Source organism: Pectinophora gossypiella, chromosome 5 (genome assembly GCF_024362695.1).
Source record: "Pectinophora gossypiella chromosome 5, ilPecGoss1.1, whole genome shotgun sequence".
Classification (NCBI taxonomy): Eukaryota; Metazoa; Arthropoda; class Insecta; order Lepidoptera; family Gelechiidae; genus Pectinophora; species Pectinophora gossypiella.
Window position 1 is genome coordinate 2,695,977 of NC_065408.1, and position 27,988 is coordinate 2,723,964.

Here is a 27,988-nt window from a genome sequence, read left to right on the forward strand (position 1 = left end):
ACCTCAACCCGAACCATTATTCGGTAGAAACGAATTTCAGTCCTGATATTTTTGATATCTTTTCTATTCTTGACAATCATTGTCAAGATAAGTATATTACCTTGGCTTGGTCCAAAGACGACACACACAACGATGAGAAGCAAGGCGACTCTGAGCCTTCTGTTCCCTGGCCCATCTCTGAAGGCTACCCGGAATGTCTCCGTCACCAAAGATACATCAAAGAACTTAGTCAAGAATCCAATGATAATCCGATCCACCCCTTTGCTAAAATGTGTATCATGAGAAGAGGACAGTTACATGACAATTGACAATCGGTTGTAGTTTAAAAGAGAACTTACATTTTGAATAATCTTCCTTTTCGGATCAGCCAAATATTTGAAGCCGTATATTAATCCAAACAAATATAAATAAGTATATTAAAGTTGGATTTGTTTATGAGAACATTTTTATTTAATTTGAAAGAAGGATTCTTTTAAACAATTATAATTCATGACATTTTATCGTGAGAAGAAGAACGGTTATCATATAAAATATCATATTAATCAAACCTCAACAAGTCATTACGAAACACCGCCTAAATACCATAAAATTGTAAATTTTTATAAAAAAATACTTACATTTTTAATTATCTTCCTTTTCGGATCATCCAAATATTTGAAACCGTATATTAAACTAAACAAATACAACGTTGCTGACAGGGAGAATACGCCATAATAACCTATCCACGTCAACATGACCCCGCTAAGGACACTCCCTATGGGCCACCCTAATGACATGAAAAGATTCACTAACCCCACTCTATACATTCTGTCTTCTTTAGTAGTTATATCACCTATGTAACTAAAAACTCCTATGAAATTCGTAAACCAGCCCCCCGTTATGGCTGGAAATATCGCTTCGGTCAACGCTGCTACTTCAACTGGTAACTCGTAAAAGAAATAAGTGTTTACGATGAAGCCAAGGCATGTTAGAATTTCTCCAACAATGGGCATGAGGATGCAGGCTTTTCGTCGGCCAGTTTTGTCGCTCCAGGCGCCGACGAAGAGGATAAGAAACACTTGGATCGAAGTTTGTCCTATGTTCTTCCAAGCTTGGACACTGGCGATAAATTTTTGGACTTCCTTCTCCTCTTTAGTGTAATTCTTTGTCTGTTTGAGGTTTAAAGCATCACAATCATCACTACTGTAGTTTAAATTCACACGGCAAACTTTTTCTAGATTTGGATTCTGTGTAGCTAAGGACGCTAAGACACTGGGCATCACGTAACAAGCCATTATTGGTTCTACAGTTATGTTGTTTTTAATATGTAACAGTTTTTCTCGAAATGTGAGTTTTTGTTTTGGTATATTTTTCTTCTTCTGATATTAGCCTAAGTGGAGATGCTTCATTAATGTTTTCGTTGTCAACTTCTCTTTCTTTGTGTTCATTTTCAAGTTCCATTTCCGTATTCTTTGGTGCTATTTTTTAATTTTCATATGTTTTTATATTATTACACTAACTACTACGCTTTATTCATACCTATCTGTTTCTCTAAAGCTGTTTGTGTTAAGAATGATAAATATGGTGCTCCAAACTTGCTTGATTTATCTGATTGTGTGTGTTTGTGTTTTGATTAGGTTTTATATTGTAATATGTTTAATTAAGTGTTTACTCTGATGTCTATGTCTCTTATTTCAGATAAAAGAATAGTTCAAGTTTGCTGTAATCGAATAACGTATTTAATATATTTACGTGTATATCATATTTTTACGTGTAATAATGTATTTAAAAACATATCTAATTAACAACGTCGTAACAGAAAATATTTTGTTCGTTACGATCGAAACCTTATCCACCTTTGCCTTCTCGATGCGCTCCTTCAATGCGGCAAAACGAATCTCGAGGTCTCGCGACTGGCTGCGCTCCTCTATTACAGTTAAGCGAGTCTCAAAGTCTTGCATGTAGAGTTCCAACACAGTTTCCGTCATGTCCTGCACCTTGTATTCTGCGATGGCACCTATGATATATTTTTGCGTAATCAGCAGTTGCTACTCTAGGTAATGTGTTTGATCGCGGCCCAGCTCTAACATCTTGTAGGTTTACATTAATTACTTAAAGCTAGGTGGTCGAATATGTAAACTTCCGTAAGTATTATTTTTGATATCAAACATATCATATCATCAATCTTGTATCCCTGAAAGGGGCACGCAGAAATGTATAGTATATATACACTACTAGTGTATACTAGTGTACATACTATACACTTCTGCTACGTGCGTGATATTCACGCAAGGAGTAAGTGTATTTGTGCTGTGAGTGATGTGGAAACCACGTCATATCAATTATCTATGACCTAAACATGAATTCAAACTGAAAATTCAGTGGTTTAAGGCCCCTAGTTTTCCCTTTTTACTTTGGAAGGTCAGATTGGTAGTCGGTTCTATACAACACCGAACATTTCCGAAACTGATATAATATATCTTACTGATGATATATCTAAGTATATCATATACGGGAAATAAGCGAAACATGATACGCCTATTCAAAACATACGTAACGGAAGTCTAGTCTATAGACAATATTTTTATCTATATTTACACATTCATAAGTATAGTTTCATAGCTTGTCAATCCGTGATTTATGGCGAAGGAAAATAACTCAGAAACTTACGCGTTTAAAATGATTTTAAAAGTGCGTGATGTTTTGTTCAAAATCGTGTTACTGAATTTTAATTTTTGTCAATAGACTGGTATGCGGTTTCAACTTGTGCCAAAACTTAGGCGTCGTATCGTCTCATGTGAAAACCTCGTAAGCAGATTTTGAAAAATCACATTCTTGTGTTATTTTTATCAACAAAATGTTGCAACAGAATCGTTAGATTCAATCCAGGTAAAAATATAGTCTTGGTACCTGGAATAATAGTATTCCCGGAAGATGGTACCCAGTAGTGGGACGTGTGTAGGCTATTCATGTTTTTGTTATCTAAAATAGTCATTTTAGAGTTAACCATTAAAGTTCACCTGCAGTAACAATCGTCGTTGCCAAACACGGCAATTATGTATGTATTAGCAAGTATGTAAGTACTTATGACTCACATGAGATACCTAAAAACTTTGGACTCGACTGGCATACAAATCCGAAAGTCCTTGTCTTGCCAGGTTTTCAGGACTTTGAATCACCGTTACTATAACCTAAATGCAAGTGGGTAGTCTTCTTCTTCTATCGTGTGGGTTGTGAGGTGGAGTACCTCATCAACCCTGGTGTCAGGGTTACTATTGAGCCGCCAAAGGCCCCTGACATGGGTAGTAGTAACGAGTTTTAGTTCAGAATTTTTCGGTCTCTTTTCTCTTCTTGATATATAACATTGCACTTACCATGCCTCGGTCCAAAGACTACACATATAACGATGAGAAGCAGAGCCACTCGGAACTACCTGTTCCGTGGACCATCTCTGAAGGAAACCCGGAACGTCTCTATCACCAGAGATACATCGAAGAACTCAGTCAGAAATCCAATGATACCACTCTTTTGCTCATTATTTTATAATATTAGGATATTAAAAATAGCTTTATATCTACAGTGAACTGTACAATAAATTATTTCTAATAGAAGAATAACAATTTACACAAACCAAAAGGTAACTTGTTAAAGTATGTAAACTTGCTTTTGAAGACCTTGAATTGGTATAGTCAGTTTCTTACAAAGTCTCTCCTGTTAAAGATTAATTCGAAAAGCCATACACCATGTCTATATCATGACAGACTGGCGTATAATTTCACTAGGACACGATGGCAAGTCTGATTCCAAAGGCCGACGAAGAAGTGGACTATTGGATGATGTTGGTAATAACATGACGTCATTATTATATTTCTTCTTCTTCTATATCCTATTGTTTTTCAGTATCCAATTTCTTTACGGCTTGTTCTCGCTTTTCGTCCTTTTTATGTTCGAAGTACAACCATCTGTAATCATTAATTGTTATAAGTATAATCTTATTTCTTTATTACTTCATTAAAGTCTGTTATTAAGCCTCAAGGTAATTGTCATAATTTGATACAGGAATTATGGTGTTATTTTAGGGAATAAAATCTGATTTTAATAGGCACATTTGTTTTGGTAATTACTTATTTTAAATTAAACTTTATATTTGTTTATTTAAATATAGAGTTTATAAATTGTGCGAGCGCTCTATTATTATTATTGAAGTACTTGATTTCGTTTGTTGAAAAATATATCGTGCCCCTTAGTAAAATTATTTATATGTTTTTATACCTACTTATAAAGTGAAAAGACTGCTGTACGCTTTGGGCTAAAGTGTACGATCATGATGGAATAACAAGGCTTATGTTCATAGCTGACGAGTAGTCGGTTTTGGTGGTCTCAACAAAAACGAAATTTGTGCCTGTCAAGAGTATCCACTCGTCTTTAGCATCGTGCTGAGCTTGTGCTAAGAAAATTAAGTTTCCACTTTCCATTTACATGAATTTCTAACCGATTGTGTCTATTAGTGGCTTTTTTTTCTTTTGACGTGACTTATTGTATATGCTGCAGATGCCATTAACTACTTGGCCGAACAAAAAATAGGGAGCGCTGAAGGCTCTCACCCGGTATCTATTAGTGGGGACTTATTATCAAGAGATAAGCCGTTGTGAGACTCGCTGTCAACTTGAAAATTAATGTCGATAGTAACGGGGATCTTAAGATAGCCTATAGCGATGCTACCGTTGCTACGCATGTGTAAGAAGGTGTACGTAACTTACCCAAAGATGGCAATGGAAGGTAGTGTGAGCACAGCTCCAAGCAAGAACACAGCTCCAGGCAAGATGTCCAGGGTCGCCATGTAGGTTCTGGAGTATAGAGGCCCGTACACCAGCGGCATTGTGGCCTCTGCCAACCCGAACAGGGAGTTTACTTTACCTAAAGAAAGGTAAAGTGAAGGTTTTATATTCATAAATGTGGACTAAATACTAAATGAAAACTGGCATGCAAATTCGGCAATCCGATTTTAGTGTCAATTGTATTTAGATGAATTTAACATTGTTAGTGACACCGTACCATCATTCATCTCATGATTCTGGGTTAATATCAAGTAAAATTTTTCATCACAAAAGTGTGGAACTGAAAATAATTAAAAAAACACTTATATATTTTCATGAGTGCTCTCAGAATCATGGGCTGAATAATCTTCTTTAGTATTCGGTACGGTATGAATCGGAACGGTACGAACAACTTGTATAAAATGTATAGATTTTAAGAAATACATATTATAAAAAAATAAGGATTATTTTAAACTTACCGAATTCTTCTCCACTGACAAGTTTTGTGGCGATAGATCGCATTGCAATGAAAGATGTTCCATTCAGGATTTCCAAAAGTGGTGCTGTAAAGCAATAAGTATTAATATTAGAAAATATATATTGTGTAAGTCGGCAATAACATCAGTGTGTTCCGAGACTTGTTTACGTAATTTAAAACTTTAGGTAATATTAGCAATTTATGATGTTACTTATAATCTCATCAGCAGAGTGGCTTCGGATTCTACGCTGTAGATGCAAACTCATACATCAGCAGGATTACTCTACACAGAGCATGGAACTAAATAACGTTCAGGTGATACTAGAGGTGACCGACATTACAATCAGTGCGTATGGGCGATGTCAAGCAGCTGTTATTGTTTGTCTGTCTTCTTAAGAGGGCAATAATATAATACACTCAACCACTTCGGAATTGAACAGGCATAAAATTACATGCTTTTTAAAGATGTTTGTTCATGTCGGCATCAAACTGCCAAAAACATTATGGCGTGATAATTAATTTAACTAGAAGTTTATAAATAAAAGAGTTTTGTTTGCGCACTCTCGCGGGCGCCCATTAAGTTATTTTAGCTCTAATCTGCAACTAAATTTGTGTTTTTCTGCAGATTCTATTCTGTTTTGGGAGCGAATAAAAACCATAAGGTCTTTTTTTACCATTTTAGTTTTCAAGTAGTTTTCTGATTACTCGTGGCTCTGCGCACTCCATTAGTGATTACGGGTGTGAGTTTATGTATGTAACATAAATGTTTGTTAAAGGCACCTCTAGCAATGGCGAGAGCGTGATGTTCCCTGCTCTCTGCTGTAATACATGGTAAGTTAGCTCAAGTCGTAAACAGCAGGGCAGCAAGTTCGCTAACTTGTTAACTTATGGGCATCCAACACACTGCTTTCGTATTCTACTGTTTATGAATGAAAGTCAAAGTTGTAGTTTAGTTGTAACTTGCATTAACACTTTGGTGGGTACGAGTTTGAGTTGTTTCGTTGTAAGCAGAAACGGTCAGACCATAAAATAAAGAATTATAGTACGCACAGAACGATAAAATCAAAGCTGGTGCCAGGGTTACCATTAAGAGTTATTTTTTTACAATTACAGAAGGACTTACCAAGGTATATCTCCAAATTGTTTCTAGCAAAGGCGTAAGCGAAAGCTGCAACAATCTTGCTGGTGTTTGAGATTATTCCAAGTATAGTGTCGTCTAATTTAAGATACCTGCTAAACAGGCTGATGGAGAATAATGTACCTGGAATAAGGAATAATTTAATTATCTATAGTTTGACCGCAAGTGGTGTACCGCGCCTTAGGCGGCGACGGATACGCGGGTAGAAAGAAAGTCAAATAACCAATTCAAATAATGCCAACGATAGACAGAGACAAATAGAGAGCCCCGAACACGCGTGATAGGCCACAGCGCGAGATATATACATCGCGAGCGGTCGGACTAAATAAAGTTCAATACATCTTGACTTTAGAAAATACAATACCAATGAAACTCACTTAAAGAACGTGATCAATATAAATAACGAAACGAGACAAATCTACAACAAAAAGTAACTCTTGTTTTAGTTGTTTTAACGAGATAAGTACATCACTCATTTGGACAATATAATTTTAGTACACGCCTAAGAGAGAGTGCAATAGTGTACGTAGTATCGCTTGTTGTGAAACTGTTGAATAACCCAATCAAAGAGGAAATACTGCACTCACCGATCAAGTTAGTAACGATACAATATGTACTCCAGATGCTGAATTGCACTTCGTCCCAGTTAAATCTGTACCTAGTGAATAGGTACAAGATAGTAAATTCACCTGTAATCAAAAAATTTAGAGTTATATGTAATTTATTACAGATTTGAGCGCATCTGACTACGATCCCCCCTGATCGTAAGTAGCAGGTCTAAAGGTGGGGCACGTAAATTCAAATAGTGCCTCTTCACTCTCGCTTTGAATAAGCCCAAATTGTAGACCGTACATATTATTGTAGAGAGAATTCTACGAGATATGTACGGTCAGTGCCTTAACAAAATCAACCACTTGCGCTGGGACCCTATCTCACTGGGACACCAGGATTGCGCGACCAGCGGCAACCTATTCAGGATTTGGTTGTCAGCGACAAATTGTTTGCGCAACTCCTCGGGGATACAGATGATTTGCTATGTGTTTTTTGATCATCATCATAAATATAATTGTATTTATGATTCACCAAAGGATATACATAGAGACGAAAATTTGGATGAAGATGGACATTCTGGACTTCACTGGGAAATGAACCGTTAGTTATTGTCAAATTACCATTACCATAACCCGAATCGCAATTCCAGTTTTGTCTCTCTTGACAACTATGACCATGATAAATAATTTGAAGAACATACCATGGCTCGGTCCAAAGACGACACACACAACAATGAGAAGCAGAGCCACTCTGAGCCTTCTGTTTCCTGGACCATCTCTGAAGGCAACCCGGAACGTCTCCATCACCAGAGATACATCGAAGAACTCAGTCAGGAATCCAATGACACCACTCCTTTTCTGAAATAAGTATATTAAAGTTGGTTTTGTTTATGAGAACATTTTTATTTAGTTTGGAAAAAAAGATTCTTGTAACTAATTACAATTCTTGACATTTTATCATGAGAAGAAGAACGGTCATCATTATTAATCGAATTACGAGATACCGTCTGAATACAATAAAATTATCAATTTTTATTAGTTTAAAATAATACTTACATTTTTAATTATCTTCCTTTTCGGATCATCCAAATATTTGAAACCGTATATTAAACTAAACAAATATAACGTTGCTGACAGGGAGAATACGCCATAATAACCTATCCACGTCAACATGACCCCGCTAAGGGCACTCCCTATGGGCCACCCTAATGACATGAAAAGATTCACTAACCCCACTCTATACGTTCTGTCTTCTTTAGTAGTTATATCACCTATGTAACTAAAAACTCCTATGAAATTGGTAAACCAGCCCCCTGTTATGGCTGGAAATATCGCTTCGGTCAACGCTGCTACTTCAACTGGTAACTCGTAAAAGAAATAAGTGTTTACGATGAAGCCAAGGCATGTTAGAAATTCTCCAACAATTGGCATGAGGATGCAGGCTTTTCGTCGGCCAGTTTTGTCGCTCCAGGCGCCGACGAAGAGGATAAGAAACACTGGGATCGAAGTTTGTACTATGTTCTTCCAAGCTTGAACACTGGCGATTAGTTTTTGGACTTCCTCCTCCTCTCTAGTATAATTTTCTGTCTGTCTGAGATTCAAAGCATCACAAACAACACTACTGTAGTTCAAATTCACTCTACAAGCTTTTTCTAGATTTAGATTCTGTGTGGCTAAGGACGCTAAGACACTGGGCATCACGTAACAAGCCATTATTGGTTCTACAGTTATGTTGTTTTTAATATGTGTCAATTTTTCTCGAAATGTGAGTTTTTGTTTTGGTTCATTTTGTTTGGCTTCTGCTTCTTCTGGTATTGGCTTTAGTGGAGATGTTTCGTTAATGTTTTCTTTGTCTACTTCTCTCTCGTTTTCTTCATTTCCAAGTTCCATTTCCGTATTCTTTGGCGCCATTTATGTTTCTTCTTTATTACGTTCTTATATTGTTACACTAATTACTGCGCTTTATTTGTACATATCTGTTTCACTAACGTCGTGTTTATTAAGAATGATGAGTATGGTGCTTCATACTTGCTTGGTTTGTCTGATTGCGTGTGTTTGTGTTTCGATTAGGTATTATATTGTTATATATTTAATTCAATATTTACTGTGATATTAATGTCACTCGTTTCAGATAAAGGAGTAGTTCAAGATTGCTGTAATCGAACAATGAACATACGTAATATTTAATTTTCTATGTCATTCTTATTTAGTTAGTCGCATAAGAATATCACTAGAAAATATAATATGAAAAGGATATCGTAGAATACAACAAAATGTTATTTACGTATGTAGTCACGTTTATTCGATTTTGAATATGTTATAATGTATATAAAAAAAATAACTAATTAATTAGGTTGTAAAAGATTATCTTTTGTTGGTAATTCATCTGCTTCCTCGGTTTTTAATCTCCTGACCCCTTTTCGGTGTTCATATAATAACCATCTGCAATTAAAAACGAAAGGCACTTTAATTTTGTTGAGAGCAAGCTATATTTGCTCATACAAATATGATATTGCAGTCCTATTTAATTTGGGTGATTTTTATAAGAACTTGTATGACGCTCACTTGTTCACGCTCAGATGGGTATGTTGAACCGTATGGTGTTAAATGAATAGCCCACCGCGCTTTTTAAAATTGCACATTTTTGAAAGGCCACAATTCCTGCCGTGTACATGCTTGGGAGCATAACCAGGTGAATGTTAGATAACATTATATGTTTGTAACTACGTCTTTAACCCCGAAGGGATAGGCGGAGATGTAAAGACACGCATGCTTTGCCAGCCATGTTAAAAGTGAAATTTCAATGTTTGTATTTGCCTATAGAAGTAGGTAGTAGGAGTAGTAGGATGCTGTAGGGGAAAGCTACGAAATAGGTGGCGCGACGAGCTGGATCGCTTTCTGGAATGGTGGTGCGAACAGGTTTAATTCGAACAGGGAGGAGGAACAGGAACAGGAGAGAAGACTTTGCCTTGCAGTGGATCAGAGATGGCTGTTAATAATAATAAGATATAAGCACACTGACACCAGGGTTCATGAGGTTGGTACTCCACCTCACAACCCACACGATAGGAAAAGATATAGAAGCAGCAATAGTTAAGGCGAGCTTACATGAATACGATGACAGCAGGAAATGTCAAAGCTGCTCCCATCAGGAACACAGCTCCAGGTAGAACCTCCATGGTAGCTTTGTATACGTTGGTGTAGAGTGGCACGTATACAAGCGGCATTAGATTCTCAGTTAGTGAGATTATTGAGTTTACCTTACCTGGAAAATTGAAATATCTCAGTATGTTTTTTAGGATAGAGTAGGGATATTCTAGGGGATTCTTCTTGATTTGGCTGGAATTTTTGAATAGACGTCACTAATCTTGGTGTTAAACTTGATGCACACAGAAGTGACTGCAGGAACTTTCCGGGTAAGGAATATTTTGTAACGTTCAAGGTAATTTCTAATAAATTATAAGTACCTAATTCAGAATAAAAATAATGCTCAGTTTACGGAATGTAGTGACTATTACTTTTTCTCAGAACGGTGCGTCTGAAAAATATTTATATTGTATTTTATCTAAGACTTAAGTATTTCTCGCGAATAGAAAGTTGGCGAACTTACCTAGTTCATTGGAGTCAACGAATTTTGATACGATTGATCTCATGGCTAACAATGACGTCCCGTTTAGAATCTCGACCAATGGCGCTGAAATAAAAGTTTTTGAATTGCCGCAAGACTGCTTATCATGATTAACTTTGTTAGAGCTATTAAAGAATGACTGATCTGCAAGTCCTATACAAAATTAGATAGACTTTAGTATAAGTGCATAAAAACTGCAAATTACTGCAATCTTCTCTCATATGACTGATCTCGACAACCTTGGTTAAGTAAGAATGAAAAAGCAACGGATTTTGTTAAGTAAGAATAATTCAAGAGGAAGGTTTATTATGTATAATAACATCCATTAAATAGAGGAGAAATACTTTTTTTTCAGGTTTTTTGCTCGGGTGCAATACTGAGGAAAACATAATATAATTTTTTCCTCAGCATTGCATCCGAGCGAAGCCCGGGGCGGGTCGCTAGTAGTATTATATAACGACTACTATTTACTTAAGTATGTAGTCGTTACTATACTATTAACTCTGTTACATACTTCTACTACTACTACGCACGGAATAGTACTACTAATTATTAGTTAAGGAAGTATAAGTAGTAATAGTATTGCAGAAGTAAAAATTGAATTCGTTTGCCATGCGTTTTTTTTATCTATTGCTACAGAACCGCTACAGAACCACTTATGTTTTTTTGCAGCTTCTTTTCCCTGGCTATACAGGTTGTGAGAAGCTGCAGTAGTTTAAAGCGGATGAGACGTTCGTTATTTAAAAATTGAGGAGTCAAAGTGTAACTATGTTACCTACTGAATAAATTATATTTTTGAATTTGAATTTATGTTGATAGATAACCAGCCTGTCATCGCCCATATAAATAAACTATTATGTCGAAAAGGGCGTAATCCTTTAACAAAGGTATATTTTTAGCAATATATGATGTAACAGCGGTTTCTGCGTTAATACTATGTAATAACATTTGCCCACTACGGTATATTTACCTTCCATATACGGAAAAGATAATTTTAATATTTTATCTCCGTCGTGTTATGTTTATGAAAAGGTTTAAATGAAAATACAGTTTGTTTGCATATAGTAGGCTTAATTTACGAAATATTATACAAAATGCTTATAGTAACTGAGGCCTATGTAAATCGGTTGTTAAGGTCCTGATTAGAGAGAGAGAGAGAGAGAAAACGTTTATTCAAACAAACAGCACACAAAACGAAAACATAACATTGAAAATAGGCTATAGACATTTACACAAAAGGAAAGAAATAAAATTAATGACAAAAGTGTTGAGATACTGTGCATTTATTTGAAAAGGTAAAACTACTCAGCATCTGTTTGCCCCAAAGGGAAGCAAACTATTACTACTGATTACTTTCTGATATACTTAAGTACGTAGTCGTTACATGAGCCATGCTAGGGCCCTACGGCGTCTCAATAATAATCTTGACACCAAGGTTGATGAGGTTGGTCATCTACCGCACAACCCACACGATAGAACAAGAAGATATCCGTATGTGATTTATCAAAAAGGCGCTTACGTAGTTTTCACTCTAGGGCGAGGTTTTTTTTGACGTGTCTTCTTTGCAATTAATTGCAATGCCTTCTTGCAAATGGCATTAACTACTTGGTTTGGTTTCTAATTCTATATTAGTATTTTATACTTTATCTTTCAACCAGTTAAATACCCTATTGTCACAAGTTGGGGCACGTCTATTGGGGCACTTTGGTTTAGGGCTCTATGGGGAGTGACGGTTACGTATGCACCTTTTTGAAAATTCACTATAAGGGAACGAGCTGTAAGCTCCCCAAACAAAATAAAATAAATAAATAAATATGGTATGGAAATGTCTCAAGTGATACGCTTAATTTTATTTTCAGTTGGAATAATAATATACTTACCAATAAAAAATATTTTTCCGTTTGGCGCAAAACAGTATACGAATGATGAAAACAACTTGCTCACAGTTGAGATGATACCTAGTAAAGAATCGTGCCATCCTAGCACCTTGCTGAATACAATTATTGAGAACATTGTACCTGTGAACAATTTAGAAAATTCTTATTTCACTCTGTCAGTTATTCTATGAGATATTTTGACTTAGTTTCTGTTTATATAGTTTAAATATAGTTTTATAAAGAGTAATGAGTAATGGAAAAAAATAATTCCAAATAAAAATTATGAAGACGGAATTTAGACAATTTATCATAAATATATTATGATTTTTCTAGCCGGTTATAATACATTTAATAAATAACTGATGAAATGGAATGTCTGTTGTGCGCGGTGCAATTAGTTGGAGTTGGATATTTTTTATAAAATAAAATAATAATAAAGTTTCATATAACATAACATAACAAATACTTTATTGCACAAACAGGAAAAAACAAAATACAAAACAAAAGAGAAATAGAATTAGTACAATAGGCGGCCTTATTGCTAAGTAGCAATCTCTTCCAGGCAACCTTTAAGTATAGGAGATATTGAATATAAGCCTCTTACCCAAAGTTACAAATTATAAATGTATCCCCATCCCTACTATCTCCCTTCTTTTATTTACCTACCTTATCTTCATACTTTTAGGTGGTTTAGGTTGGTAAGAAAGGTAGATGGTAGGTAAGTGTGGTCGGTAAGTAAAGTAGGTGGTCGGTAAATACGTAAAGGTTGTAATGTAAGTAGGTTATCTTACCGACTGTGTGCATGACGAAGTTGTACGTTTGGAACACGCTAAATTTGACCTCATCCCAGTTGAACCTGTACCTTGTATTCAGGTACAATACAGATATTTCTCCTGAAAAAAAAAATGTAAAAATTAAGTACAAGTTTCAGTATTATATTTCCAGTTAGGGTAGTCACTAGTCAGAGGTACAGCATCGATTCATAAACTTACAGTATCAGCGCCAAAAGAAATAGGTATCAGGTTATATACGATCCTGGTGACCGGCGACCCGCTTGCTCTAGTAATAGAGGCGGCCAATCAGCTTGCGACAACAAAAGGTTCATGACTACGATACCAACCCCGCCGGCGTGGCCGGCGTTATCGCTATCGGCCCACTAGAGTCGATTAATTCCTTCAAATATAATTCCCTTAGACGACGCCCTGAACCGAGGTTCGTGCCCAACTGAGCACCCTCAGGCTTGTTGTCTTAAATTTTGTACCGGGTGAAAGCCCTCAGCGTTCCCCATTTGTCCGGCCAAGTGGTTAATACTATTGCGGCAAATCTACAATAAGTCAGCTTTGTTGGACCAATGTGATAGTTGGTGAACCGCATCGCCGTCTATAATAATGGTCTTACACATAAACGTAAACATAAACAGCCAATATACGTCCCACTGTTGGGCACAAGCCTTCCCTCAAACAACCGGAGGAGGAGGTTGGTGGAGGTGTTTTTACGGCTAATAGCCAGGACCAACGGGTTAACATGCCCAATCATCTTCCTTTTTCGGATAATCAGGTGATTTAAGCCTGCAATGTCTTTACCGAGCAAAGGACAGTCTCAGTAAGTGATTTTGACAGTTATAATAAAAATAGTCTTATTTATCAAACACGTTTCGTATAGGCTATCAAATACTTATCAGCAAATTAAATATAAGAGACGATAGCAACAACTAGATATATCTAATCAAACACTTATTCATGGCCGTGTATCGATAACAATATATACTTAATTATCTAAATAGAATATAAGTTATACAAGTCTATTATCAACGACATCTTTGTTTTTGGCTATTCTATCTATGACTGTTTTACTGTATTTGATAAAAAAAATAGAGCGAACAGGAAACTGCGTAACGAAAACGTGACAAATGTTTTTTTATGGAATGTTTTATAAAATGAGTAATAAGGATTAAACTAACGCATAGTAGAAACATGAATATAATAATTTACTGTAGATACTTTAAACCGAAGATGCGTTTGATAGACTCTCTTCCAAAATATTATGTTTTTTTATGGGAAGCAATTGCCCTGTGTTTCATTATTTTATGTAACTACCTAAAATTACTTGCAGACGCGTGTAACATAACATAATGGTGCTAATTCCTGCAGACGCCATCTAATTTTATTTTAAGTTATACCTGTCATTTTCTTACACTTTGAAAAAGAAAGGAACGGCTAATCGACAGGCATAAAATTTATGGAATACACGTAAGTAGAAATCTAAAACAACCGTCAAAAATTTTACATCAGCCAATAACCCGACAGAATTAAGTAGACATCACGTCAAACGGAATGCATACTAGCGAGATGCCTATTTTAATCGCACGGGTTATTAATTCGTTTTAAAATTAACTTGTTGACAATCATCCGTCCCTTTCCTTTTCGGCGGATAAGAATGTGCCGTCATATATATAACTTAAAATATGTGTGCATGCCTGGCGCGTCATATTCACAAATCATCACAAAACTATTCCAGTGTAAATATGATGCGAACACTACCGTTATTCTTTTAGTAGGCAATAGTACAGGGCTCACAAAACAGCAGTTAACTAAGTATCATAGGTCGCTAATGACTGTTGAGTGTGGAAACTTAATTATTTGTTCGTTTCCATACTCAAATTCATTAGCTAGTGAGGAAAATAATTATATATTTTCTCTCAACCAACACCTTTACAACAGAACCTGTCATCACAGTAATATTATTTATTTAGATTTGAATAAGTTTATTCAAAATTGTTTAATAACGACAGATAGAATATATCTATCTAAGTACTTTAAAAAAATTATATGTTCAGTACTAGTTTTTTATATTACAGACATTTCTGCCAGACCAGGCAGTAAACTTATTGACTGTACTGTCTTCTACAGTACAAAACCTTTTATTGACGGTAGTCAGCCATGTACCACGAATGGTACTTCATCTTTAAACTAGACAATAAGACAAAAGAGAAGCTTGGAATATTAAAACTAGTTCACCAAAATATTCAAGGCTTCTCTGGCAAAGAATTGGACATAGAATTATTTTTAGAGACATTTTTTATTGACATTTTATGTATTACTGAGCATTGGTTTAAGGATTATGAATTGTTATTCGGTTTAGAAAATTATCATTTGGCTAGCGCTTTCTGTCGAAAGATCAAAATACGTGGTGGCTCCCTTATTTTTATCAGAAATAGTTTAAAATATAAAGAACGCAAAGATATTACTGGACTTTCGATAGAGGGCACTATGGAGATTTCATGTATAGAAACAGAGAAACATATTGTTGTGGCCGTATACAGACCCCCATACAGTGCTAACTTCACAGTTTTTGAATCAGTGATGGAAAATGTACTGAAGGTCATATCCAAAGGTAATAAATCCATTATAGTGTGTGGAGATTTTAACGTTGATTTATATGAAGTAGATACAATTACAACTAGATTTCTAAGTTTGTTTACATCATTTAACCTTGTTAATATATTTATGGAGCCAACTAGAATTACAGAAACAACTGCCTCATGTTTAGATAACATTTTTTGCAATTGTGATTTCCAAGATAACAGTATCCTTAACTGTTTTAAGTCTGATCACAGTGGGCAGTTGGTTAGTTTTCCAGTACTTAAAAATGTGCAAAAAATTAAATTTAGTACTCGACCCATCACTGATAATCGGATAGAGAAATATCGAAATAGTCTTATTAGTAACTTACCTTGTCCAAACTTTGATACAGACAATCCTGACGATTTTTACAGGGATTTCTTCACTATTATCCATAAAGAATTTGAAAATAATTTTCCTCAAAAGGTAGTTACCAACAGTCAATCATTCAAGTTCAGTGACTGGGCTACCGTAGGCATTCGCAAAAGTAGAAATACTCTTTATTCTTTATATGAGGAAAAAACGTATACACACGCTGATAGTTTCAAAAGCTACGTCAAAAATTATTCTAAAATATTTCGAAGAGTGTGTTATACAGCCAAACAGATGCATATTAGTAGTAAAATAAAGACCGCGGATAATAAAATAAAGGCAGTTTGGCAAGTAATAAATAGTGAAACAAAGGCTTCTAAACCGCGTGAATTAGAATACAATATAGAATCGGGCACTGGGTTAGTAAAACAAGATAAAGATGTAGCTGAAGTTTTTGATAAATTCTTCACGAACATCCCTGTAAAAACTACAGAATCTCTCAGGTCCTCTCCTGTTCAAGCTGATATATTATTAAAAAGTAATGTTACTGCTTGCACTGAATTATTTGATTTTAAACGCGTTGATCCGAGTAGTATTGTTAAAGTATTCAAACAGCTGAAACTTAAAACCTCGAAAGATTTATGGGGATTGTCTGTCAAATTGATGAGCTCTGTTATTGATATCTTAGCACCATATCTAGCTTACATTTTTAATATGAGTGTTGAAAATGGCACTTTTCCAAATTTAATGAAAATCAGTAAAGTTATACCTCTTTTTAAATCGGGCACAAAATCAGACCCCACGAATTATAGACCGGTTTCTATTCTACCAGTACTTAGTAAAATTTTCGAGAAAATTATTCTCGACCAACTGCTATGTCATTTTAATTTAAATAACTTACTCCACAGCCAGCAGTTTGGTTTTACTAAGGGTCGGTCTACAACAGACGCGAGTGTGACATTTGTTCGACACATTTTCGATGCTTGGGAGAAGTCGCAGAATGCCGTAGGAGTATTCTGTGACTTGTCTAAGGCGTTCGACTGCGTGGATCACGAGACCTTGCTTTTGAAATTGAGGCACTATGGACTAAATAATGGAGCTCTCAGTTTGTTAAATTCATATCTAGGTGGTAGGATACAAAAGGTACAAATCAATAGTACAACTTCTTCGGGCTCTCATGTTCAAATGGGAGTTCCTCAAGGATCCATTTTGGGTCCGTTTCTTTTTTTAGTGTACATAAATGATTTACCTTATGTAGTACAGAACCAAGCTGACATTGTGCTGTTCGCGGATGACACTTCTCTTATATTTAAAATCGACAGAAAGTTAGAGGAATTTGACGAAGCAAACAGCGCTGTGTCGCAGGTTCTAAGTTGGTTTACAGTAAATAACCTAGTTCTAAATGCTAAGAAAACGAAGTGTATTAAATTTGTTCTACCAAACGTAAAGAAAGTAAATAATAACATTAAAATTAACGATGAGAAACTAGATTTTGTTGAACACACAGTTTTCTTAGGAATTACTGTAGATTCAAAACTTCAATGGGGCCCACATATTGTATCACTAGCGGGCAAGCTAAGTTCAGCAGCATATGCCGTCAGAAGGATCCGACAACTCACAGATGTACCCACTGCTAGACTTGTCTACTTCAGCTACTTCCACAGCATAATGTCTTACGGTATTTTGCTGTGGGGTCGAGCCGCTGATGTAGAAACTATTTTCATCATTCAAAAAAGAGCAGTTCGCGCTATTTATAAGCTGCGTTGTCGGGACTCTTTGAGGGAGCTGTTTAAAGAAATAAATATACTGACGGTCGCAAGTCAATATATATATGAAAACATTATGTATGTACGTAAAAACTTATCTCTCCTTCCGAGAAACTGTGAAAGGCATACTTACAATACAAGAAATAAACATAAAATTGCTATTCAAAATTCTAGATTAAGTAAATTAAATTCATCTTTTTTGGGGTTATGTATACGTTTTTACAATAAAATACCAGATAATATTTTAAATTTGTCAGAAAATAAATTTAAAGCTCACGTGAAGCTTACTTTATGTAAAAAAGCTTATTATAAGATTAATGACTACCTAAATGATAAAAATGTCTGGTATTGAATGTGTTCCTCTAGTTATTAAATAACTTGTAATGTATATCCTCATTGGTTTTTAAAAGATGTGTTGCTGTTGCAGTTTCTTGTCATTTCTTCTCCTCAGCCATAACACCTTGCGAAATGACGTAAATTCAAAAATGTTACATTGACCTTCAACAAGTTTATCCATGATAATTACGTTGAATAAATGATTCTGATTTCTGATTTCTGATAAAATTGTAATATAATATAACTTTAAAAAAAATAACAGTATAACTTAAAATAAAATTAGGAGTTTTCTGCAGGAATCGGGGCCTATAAATACTTTATTGCACACATAGGAAATATAAAACATTAAGTGAAATGGAAAGAGTACAGTAGGCACTAGCAATATTTTACTACTTTCACAGATGATAATTTAAACATTGTCTTTTAATGATTAGGTTTATTTATTTAGGCCTACTTATTTATCGGCGTGTTATCAATAGTCCATGTTATCATTTAATACTATGTCTGGTCAAAATAGAGATAAGTTTTAAACAGGAAAATTGTTTTGAATTAAGCCTCGTCACCACTATGCGATATTTGTCTAGGGAAATGTGTCAAACACGCGTCCTCAGAGATGTCGGGTGACATCCGATGACGGCGTCAGACTTCGACATTAGATAATTGGCATATAGTTGGAATGTTAAGCGAAATCTGGTGACATCGTCCGATATCTCCCGATTTATCCGAGCATACACGATTAACTGAGGAGCTCGGTGGCGCAGCGGTAAACGCGCTCGGTCTGCGATTGTCGAAGTTAAGCAACTTTCGCAAAGGCCGGTCATAGGATGGGTGACCGCAAAAAAAAGTGTTCATCTCGAGCTCCTCCGTGCTGCGGAAGGCACGTTAAGCCGTTGGTCCCGGCTGCATTAGCAGTCGTTAACAACCATCAATCCGCACTAGGCCCGCGTGATGGTTTAAGGCCCGATCTCCTTATACATCCATAGGGAAGGCCCATACCCCAGGACGTTAATGGGCTGATGATGATGATGACACGATTAACACAATATGTCGCCTATTATTAGTTTTTTCCTTTTTTTTACCTATGATGGGTTTACTCAGGTTATATGCATTCGGAAATACAGAAGACGGCAGATAATTCCAGTCCTTAGCAGTGCGCATAATGAAGGACGATGCGAAGCGCTTTGTGCGAATAGTTAAGATATCCACCAAATAGGGATATTGTTCGTTTTTTACTTATTAGAGTTTTGCCGCATATCGCTGAGGGCTCTCACTTGGTACAAAATTTAAAACTCGATCGTGAGGGTGCCCAGTTATGCGCGAACGTCGGCTCAGGGCGTCATCTGGGAGGATTACATTTGAAAGAATTAATCGATCCTAGTGGTCCGATAGCGATAAGCGCTGAATGAGGGAGATATCTAAAGCATTGTCTCCTCTAAGCGAGGCTAAAATTTGAAAAAGTAAAAGTTTAAATTTTATATAACTCTTATCGCATTTTTCGAGATAGGAAGCTCAAAATTGGTAAATTAGGAAAGAGAAACCGTGTTACCCCGGATTTAACTTGAGCAAAGCTACAGGCAAAATCTAGTCCGTCATAGTTATAGTCGTCAGTTGTCTTACACAAATAACATACTTAACATGGTTAGTACATAACATAGGTATGTGACGTCCTTTAATATCACGTTCATTTAATAAGGCTCAGTGATGAAATGAAGGAAATATTTATTATTAGAGGATTTAGTTCATCATGTGGTGACTTAATCCAATGGGAACATAGTCGTAAGCTTGCATTGACTTACCATACATAGGACCGAAAAGTGTGGCGATGACAAGCATGTAAACTATCATGCGCACGCGCCGGTGGTTGGGCCCGCTACGGAACACGACATTCCACGACTCGCGAATGTTTGCGAGACTGAAGAACGTACGGAAGAAGTTGCAGACCCCTTTGTTCTCATGCTGAAACTAAGAATTAAAGAATAATAGTATATTTTAAAATTATGTTCTCTTTTTGTTTTTTATATTTGTTTGTTATGTGGCGTCCAATATAAACATATTTATTTGTACATTGTTTTAAGTTTACGCGGTTATTATTATAATTAAAACACATAATAACGGGTTCTTACCGCGTTTAAATGGTCAAAACCAAAGGTCAAGACTACCGTACCCAGGGTTGAACGTCAGCCAGCATTTCTTCCATATCTGAAGGGAGTTACTGATAAGATAGGAAATATTTTGAATAAATATTTAATAAAAACTATATTTACCCCTTCAAAGAAAATCGCACAGAGTCTACGTTCCCCGAAAAACTGTTTTCCGTTTGAGAGCCCCGGCGTATACAAAATAGACTGTAGTTGTGGTAGTTCGTACATCGGACAAACAAAACGGTCTATTTCTTGCTGGATTAAAGAACATATTAGTGCCATGAAGAAAAACGACGTGCAGAAATCTGCTATAGCTGAGCATGTACTGGAGTCGGGCCCTAACCACTGGATCGAGTTTAACAATCCACAAATATTATCGACAGAACGTCATTACATCCCCAGACTCGTAAAAGAGGCTATTGAAATCAGAAAACATAAAAATTTCAACAGGGAAGACGGGTTCAAATTATCGACCATGTGGAATCCAGTAGTAGGTGTTGTGAAAAGCGTGAAACGGATCTACCTACTGCACTCCAATCTCATCAGTCATCCCGTGATCATGGCACTTGCAACAGTGTCGAAATATCGGGAGTCTCATATCCCCATTTAAACGCGGTAAGAACCCGTTATTATGTGTTTTAATTATATTTATTTGTTCCTGATTACAGTGTTTATGTTCTCATAAAAAAATCAATACGCTTCCGAATTTTGGTTCAGCAAAACATGAGTTAAATTACTTTTTTTATATTATAAATCCCAACCTGTGGTAGACCAGTCGGAAGAATGCTTGATTCTCACTGTGAAAAACAGCACGGGCCTATACTATGATTTTCGAATTTGTTTTCTAATTCATATATGTTTGGATGATAAATTATAATCACGTGCGCAGCGGTGAACGAAAACATCGTGCGGCAACCGTCATTCCCCAGAAATGTGTTTCGAAGTTATGTGACCTAATCAGTTTTGGTCTGGTTTTCCCTTCACAAGTTGGAAGGTCAGACTTGCAGTTGCTTCTGTAAAAACCGGACCTGTCAAATCTTCAGGTTAGGTAAGCGGACCTCTGACCTCGGGAACCGGGATAACGCTATGAAGATGATGAGGTTGACGTATGTCTTCTCAGGTAAATCCTATTGCTCCTTTTAGTTTGCCGCGAATCCTATAATATAACCATATTAAATCCCCATGGCCCAATATTCCATATTGCCTTTTAGTTTTTTGTTTACTTTCATAATAACCCCTCTTTTATACCTGTATAACCTTTGTATGGCTACTTCTACATATCCAGAACCGTGGAAAACTACACGAGTTATCCCTGTTCCGAAAACTGGTTCTAGTGGTGAGTTATCGGATCATAGGCCTGTGGCTGTTTTGTCAACCTTCGCCAAGGTATTTGAGTCGATACTGTACAACCACATATACACTCAAGTAAGTAAGATTATATCGGTTTCTCAACATGGTTTCCGGCCGGGTCATGGGACGCACTCAAACCTAATGTGTTTCATGCAAGGTGCGACAAATGCTCTTGACATTCGCGTTGGAGGTCAAATGGATGTCGCATACTTTGATTTTAGAAAGGCGTTCGACACAGTCAATAACGACGTCCTTTTGACAAAGTTAGCGGCATCAGGTTTTACAGCGGGACTTCTGGGGTTTTTCGTGAGCTACCTAGCGAATCGTAAGCAGTATGTTGATTACGCAGGTTATATTTCCGAACCCTTTGTAACATTTTCTGGGGTTAGTCAGGGGAGCAACTTGGGGCCGTTAGAATTTCTTTTAATGATCAACGACTTGCCTGATGTGGTTGAGCATGCGACATGTTTGCTGTTTGCGGACGATCTGAAGTTGTGCCTTGCTATCAGGGATATTGCGGATTGTGAGCGTTTGCAGGGTGATATAAATAGGGTTGTCCAATGGAGTCACGAAAACAAACTCCTTTTTAACACCTCGAAGTGCAGTTTGATGTCATATACTCGTGCGCGAGCGCATGACATTAGATATGACTATAAAATCGGTGGGGTGGTAATGGAGAGGGTCGACACTATTCGTGACTTAGGGGTTAGATTCTCACATGACCTAACTTTCAGTGAGCATATTACTAGTGTCTGCAAAAAAGCCTTTCGCAGTTTGGGATTTGTACTCCGTAATACAAAAGATTTAAAAAATGTAAATGCTCTAAAATCACTATATAACGCATTAGTCAGAAGCCACTTGGAGACGTGCTCTATGGTATGGAACCCCCATGAGACCAAATATGGACTCATGCTAGAAAAAATACAGAATAAATATTTAAGGCACATGTATCACAAATTGTATGGAGTGTACCCTTTCTTCCCGCTGATGTATCCAACTCTATTTGTTATCGGAATGGTCGGCTACAACAGCCTTGAAGCTAGAAGAAGGGTAGCACTAGTAACGTACGTTTTCAAAGTGTTCCGTGGCTGGATAAGCAACCCATCGATCTTGGAGTCAATTGGTCTTCTGGTTCCAAATACGCGGTTGCGACGCGAACCGCGAAACCAAACTTTCGTGGTCCCGACATGTCGAACAAACGTCCTTCGACATGCTCCGATACCTACTGCATTGCGTTTGCTTAACGAGCTCTCAAAAATAATTGACGTCTTTAATTGTTCTTTGGTCAAATTCTCAGAAACAGCATTAGAATTTGTAACGTCTGATAATGATGTATTTAATTGACAGGCTTAATTTATTAATTATTTGTATTTTTATTAATGGTTAATTTTGTTTCTGCGGACATGTGTAATTTATTGATGTTAATGATTTTTATCTTGATTTTTATTTTTGATTTTTATTTAAATTTTTAATTTTTATTTGATGAACATGTTAGCTAGGTAAGTGTTAATTATTTTATATTATTTTAACTTTTCCTTTAAATTTTAAGTTAATAGCTATGAATGTTATTTTTAATCTTAAGTTGACATAAGTTAGTTTTATTTTATTTTTTGTTTATTGACATTTAAATGTTATTGTATTGGGAGTTATGCCTGTAATAATAATATTTAGGTCTGTGTAAATAAATAAATAAATAAATAAATAAATAAATAAATAAATAAATAAATAATTTCCTAGGTGTTATCTGCACATTAGATGTATGTACTTTTCGTGTTTATACAATGACATATTTTATTACTTACTTATTCCAATTATACAGGGTGTTAGTGACATCGTAACGAATACTCAGAGGGATGATTCAGACCATGATTCTGAGTTAATATCAAGTGGAATTTTCCGTCGCAAAATTCATGTTATTTTTTTAGTTTTTTTAAATTATTTTCAATTCTATACTTTTGCGATGGAAAATTCCACTTGATATTAACTCAGAATAATCAGCTGAATCATCCCTCTCAGTATTCGTTACGATGTCACTTACACCCCATACAAGTACATACAGTAGCCATACAAGTAGGTATGGGTGTTAGTGACACTGTAACGAATACTAAAGGGGGTGATTCAGACCATGATTCTGAGTCGATATCAAGTGGAATTTCCTGTCGGAGAATTCATGAAAATTTTAGAGCTTATTTAAATTATTTTCCGTTCCATACTTTTGCGACGGAAAATTCCGCTTGATATCAACTCAGAATCATGGCCTGAATCATCCCTCAAAGTTTTCGTTACGATGTCACTAACACCCTGTATAATTGTATTTCTTGTTATGTTAGTTGGTTGGTTGGTGTTTCTGTATGTGTGTGTCTTACTCTATAATTGTTATTGTAATTGTTGTTAATGTGAGTGTGTGTCTCTTATGTTTGTATTTATGTTCCGGTAAATGTAATGTGAACTAAATAATTGAATACTGTACCTATTGTAACTATAATTCTCTTATATTAATTTGCATCTGATGTATATCATTGGTTATTTGCAAATAAATTTATTGAATTGAATATACCTAAATCTGTCTGTTTACCTTACGTTTTCATGCTCCGTTGGAGAGATTTGGATGAAAACCTGCCATTGTTGATTTACCACACTGCACACTACACTAACGATTACCATTGTTTAACAAATATAATTAGATTTGTTATATCATAGAATTTCACACGTTAATCGTCACGTAAGTTGTCTTCATCGAAACGCATTCTTACGATAGGAAGATAGTGATATTACTATGTGGTATTAAAATTCAAAAATTTCTTTTTTAAGTTGGTAACATACGTAGATACAGTTTAAATCGACAATTTTTACATAACGAACGTCCCATCCGCCTAAAAGTCCTGCTGCTATTTGATTACTACAGTATTTTTTGTAGAGTTCAAAGGTGATTGATTATTAGTGTCAAAACAATCCTTATTAATGTATCTTATCACCATACTTAGCAGGTAGTAATTCAAAATATAGTTGATTATATACAACAACTAAGTACTTGAATGGATGGTTATCTTTTTGGCAAGATCTTTTAACAAAAAAGTTGATTTTGGGATGGAATTGATGTACCTAAGCTACGGGCAGATAGCTTGTATTTCTGTTCATCGTATCTGTTCTACGACAAATAATTAATATAGAACTTTTCTTCTAAGTATACTAACTCACACATACATTATGATAATTATTTACCTATTAATATTATATAATATTATTTAGATGATTTGGCCGATTACAGAAATATTACACGTTATTGCCATTTTGATTTTTTTTGAATTTCGTTTTTATGGAAACTCGTATAGCATGGTAACGATAATGGCCTCATCCATTTGTAAAAAATAAATAATTTTATGAACTTAATTACTTTACAACTTACTTTTTTCTGTTCTGGAGTTCTCTTTGGCTCTTTCAGTATGAAAGCACTGTATGAAAAGTTCACAATATGACACGCCAATGCCACTCCGTAAGTTCCGTAGTAACCATACTTCTTTAATAAAATGCCACTGAGCCCCATTCCTACTGGGAAACCGACTGTTAGAGCAAGATTCAGAAGACCCATTCGAAATGTTCGGGTCTCATCTGTAGTGATGGCGCTGATAAAGGCAAACATGATGAAAAAGGGAAGACTCCAGCCTCCACTAAATCCTTCTAAAACAGCTTCACTGAATGTAAGGAACTCGAGATTCAGTTCATAGAAGAAGTAGGTGTTGAGCATATTATTGATGATTAAGAGAATCTGTCCAACGATCGGGATCAGCAGGAAGACTTTCCTTCTTCCAGTCTTGTCTGAATAAGACCCAGCAAACAACGCAATGACGCAGGGTATAGTCGCTGTTATGTAGGTTCTGGACGAAATAAACTTTGCAATTAACTGCTGCGTTGCTTTTTCGTATTCATTCTGCGTTTCGGCCTGCTGCAGTTTTAATGAGGAACAAATCTCGTCGGTAAAGTTCAGATTCACTCGACATGCTTTCTCCAAACTCAAGTTTTGTGTTGTTAACATTGTTAAAATGACTGCTAGCGTAAACAATGCCATGGTGGGTTCCACTGTAATATTTCGAAGTATATGGTTGCATGATCCACGACAACTTCGTTTTGCAGCATTTTGGTTGTCATCGTTGGGTTTAAGTGGGTCTCCCTCTGCGAACTGTTCCATTTCTTGTGTTGTTAATTCTGCGGCACGAACTTTTATTAATTTTGATAGGATTGGTATGAAACTACTCCCATTGTTTGCTGCCGCAAGACTGTGTTACCTAACACAAATAAAGCCATTACAGATTAGCGCCGTATTATCGAACGTGTCATGTATTTCTCCTATCAACACTGATTAAGAAAAGATTATACGTTTAAAAACTTATTTTTCCGTGTGTTATTAATAAAATATCAGTTTTATATGTTTTTGTTTTGCAACAAAAAAAAAGTGTTTAAATTGTTTTTTTTTTAAATGGCTCAACATAACAGTGAGTTGTTAAATAACATGTTGATCTTAACCTTATTCCTGAAAGGACACATTTCACTGTATAAATAGTTGATGTTGTTCTCAAATTCTCTACTCAAATGACATAATAATTTAAATAATATGTATTGCTTATATGTTGATATATTCAAGTACATTTTTTACGAAGTTTGGTACTATATGCCTCTGGTACTTTTATTCCACTACGTAGTTTCTAAACACAATTTCCGAATAAAATTTTAGTTGAATGCAGAATTCACAAGTTACATGTTAATAAATAAGCAAATTCTGGATATTCTCTGTTATTAATATTATTATACGTAAATTGCTATCAGCAGAACAATGAAAAGATACTTAAGAGTAATAAAAGTGAATTATTTGTTTATAACAGCAACTGTGTTGTATTTTACATAATTATGCACTATAAAGTTATATATTTCAATATTTTGTGTATTTTATACTAAGCCCGATCCTATGATTAAGATATAATATACACACATAAAGACGATATATAATAAGAGTTGTATATGTATATAGGTATACAAACACACACACACACACATTGTGGCACATACAGTGTGTTAGTGACATCGTAACGAATACTGAGGGGGATGATTCAGACCATGATTCCGAGTTAATATCAAGTGGAATTTTCCGTCGCAAAACTGATGATTTGTTTCTGTTTTTAAAATTATTTTCAATTCCTTACTTATGCGATGTAAAATTTCACTTTATATTTGTGTATACAACGACTAGTAACTAATTATATAATTGCTTCTTACCTTTTTCTGTGCTAAAGTTTTTTCTGGTTCCTTCAAGATGAAGGCGTTGTATGAAAAGTTCAAAGCATGACACCCGAACGCCACTCCGTAACACCCATAGTAACCGAAGTTCTTTAGTAACACTCCACTGAGACCCATTCCTATAGGGAACCCAACAGTTAGAGCAAAGTTCAGTAAACCCATACGGAATGTCCGGTTTTTTTCTGTAGTGATGTCGCTGATAAAGGCAAACATGGTAAAGAAGGCGACAGTCCAACCACCAGAAAAGCCTTCGAAAATTGCTTCACTAAATGTAAGGAATTCGAGGTTAAGTTCATAGAAGAAGTAGACATTGAGCATGTTGTTGCTGACCACAAGGATTTGTCCAAAGATGGGCATAAGTAGGAATATCTTTCTTCTCCCAGTCTTGTCGGAATATGAACCAGCGAACAAAGCTATAAGGCAAGGTATAGTTGCTGTGATATAGGTTCTGGACGCTAAAAACTTTGTTAACAGCTGTTGCGTTGCTTTCTCGTATTCATTCTGTGTGTCTACTTGCTGTAGTTTCAATGACCTACAGATTTCGTCCGTGAAATTCAGGTTCACTCGACATGCTTTTTCCAAGCTCAAATTTTGTGTGGTCAGTATTGTTAATATGGCTGGTAGCACAAAAAGTGCCATAGTTGGCTCTACTGTAATATTACGACACACATAGTTGCAGGATTCATAGCAAGTACGTTTTGGTGCTGCATCTTCTTTCTCACTATTGGGATTGAGTGGGTCTCCTTCCAAGAATTGTTGCATTTCTGAACCGGTCACTTCCGCACTCATGTTAACTATTTTTTGTTTAAGGAACAAAACAAAACTACTCTCATTGTATGCTGTCGTATGACTGTGGTCGTTTTAGCGTATGCAAATAAAGTAACCATTGAGATTAGTATATTATCGGATCGGATAAACCATATTA

At 35.8% G+C, this 27,988-nt stretch overlaps 2 protein-coding genes and 1 pseudogene across 3 annotated transcripts; all 3 read right to left on the minus strand.

Moving 5' to 3' along the window:
• Positions 1–290: 290 nt before the first annotated feature.
• Positions 291–1,536, minus strand: LOC126366649 (proton-coupled folate transporter-like; annotated as a pseudogene).
• A 1,969-nt stretch (positions 1,537–3,505) lies between these two features.
• Positions 3,506–8,984, minus strand: LOC126366600 (proton-coupled folate transporter-like). Its single transcript, XM_050009767.1, has 7 exons — positions 8,020–8,984; positions 7,665–7,821; positions 7,000–7,101; positions 6,398–6,535; positions 5,276–5,359; positions 4,740–4,896; positions 3,506–3,941 (listed from the first exon to the last, which is right to left on the minus strand). The coding sequence occupies exons 1-7, from the start codon at positions 8,872–8,874 to the stop codon at positions 3,866–3,868; spliced, it is 1,569 nt and encodes a 522-aa protein (XP_049865724.1). The 5' UTR covers positions 8,875–8,984; the 3' UTR covers positions 3,506–3,865.
• A 264-nt stretch (positions 8,985–9,248) lies between these two features.
• On the minus strand, positions 9,249–27,904 carry LOC126366604 (proton-coupled folate transporter-like). Of its 2 annotated transcripts, none has more exons than XM_050009770.1 (7): positions 27,043–27,904; positions 20,080–20,245; positions 13,260–13,361; positions 12,472–12,609; positions 10,574–10,657; positions 10,072–10,228; positions 9,249–9,405 (listed from the first exon to the last, which is right to left on the minus strand). In XM_050009770.1, the coding sequence occupies exons 1-7, from the start codon at positions 27,850–27,852 to the stop codon at positions 9,309–9,311; spliced, it is 1,554 nt and encodes a 517-aa protein (XP_049865727.1). In that variant the 5' UTR covers positions 27,853–27,904; the 3' UTR covers positions 9,249–9,308. The 2 variants fall into 2 exon arrangements, with proteins under 2 accessions (XP_049865727.1, XP_049865728.1); XM_050009771.1 differs by lacking the exon at positions 27,043–27,904 and adding an exon at positions 25,181–26,043.
• Positions 27,905–27,988: the final 84 nt, after the last annotated feature.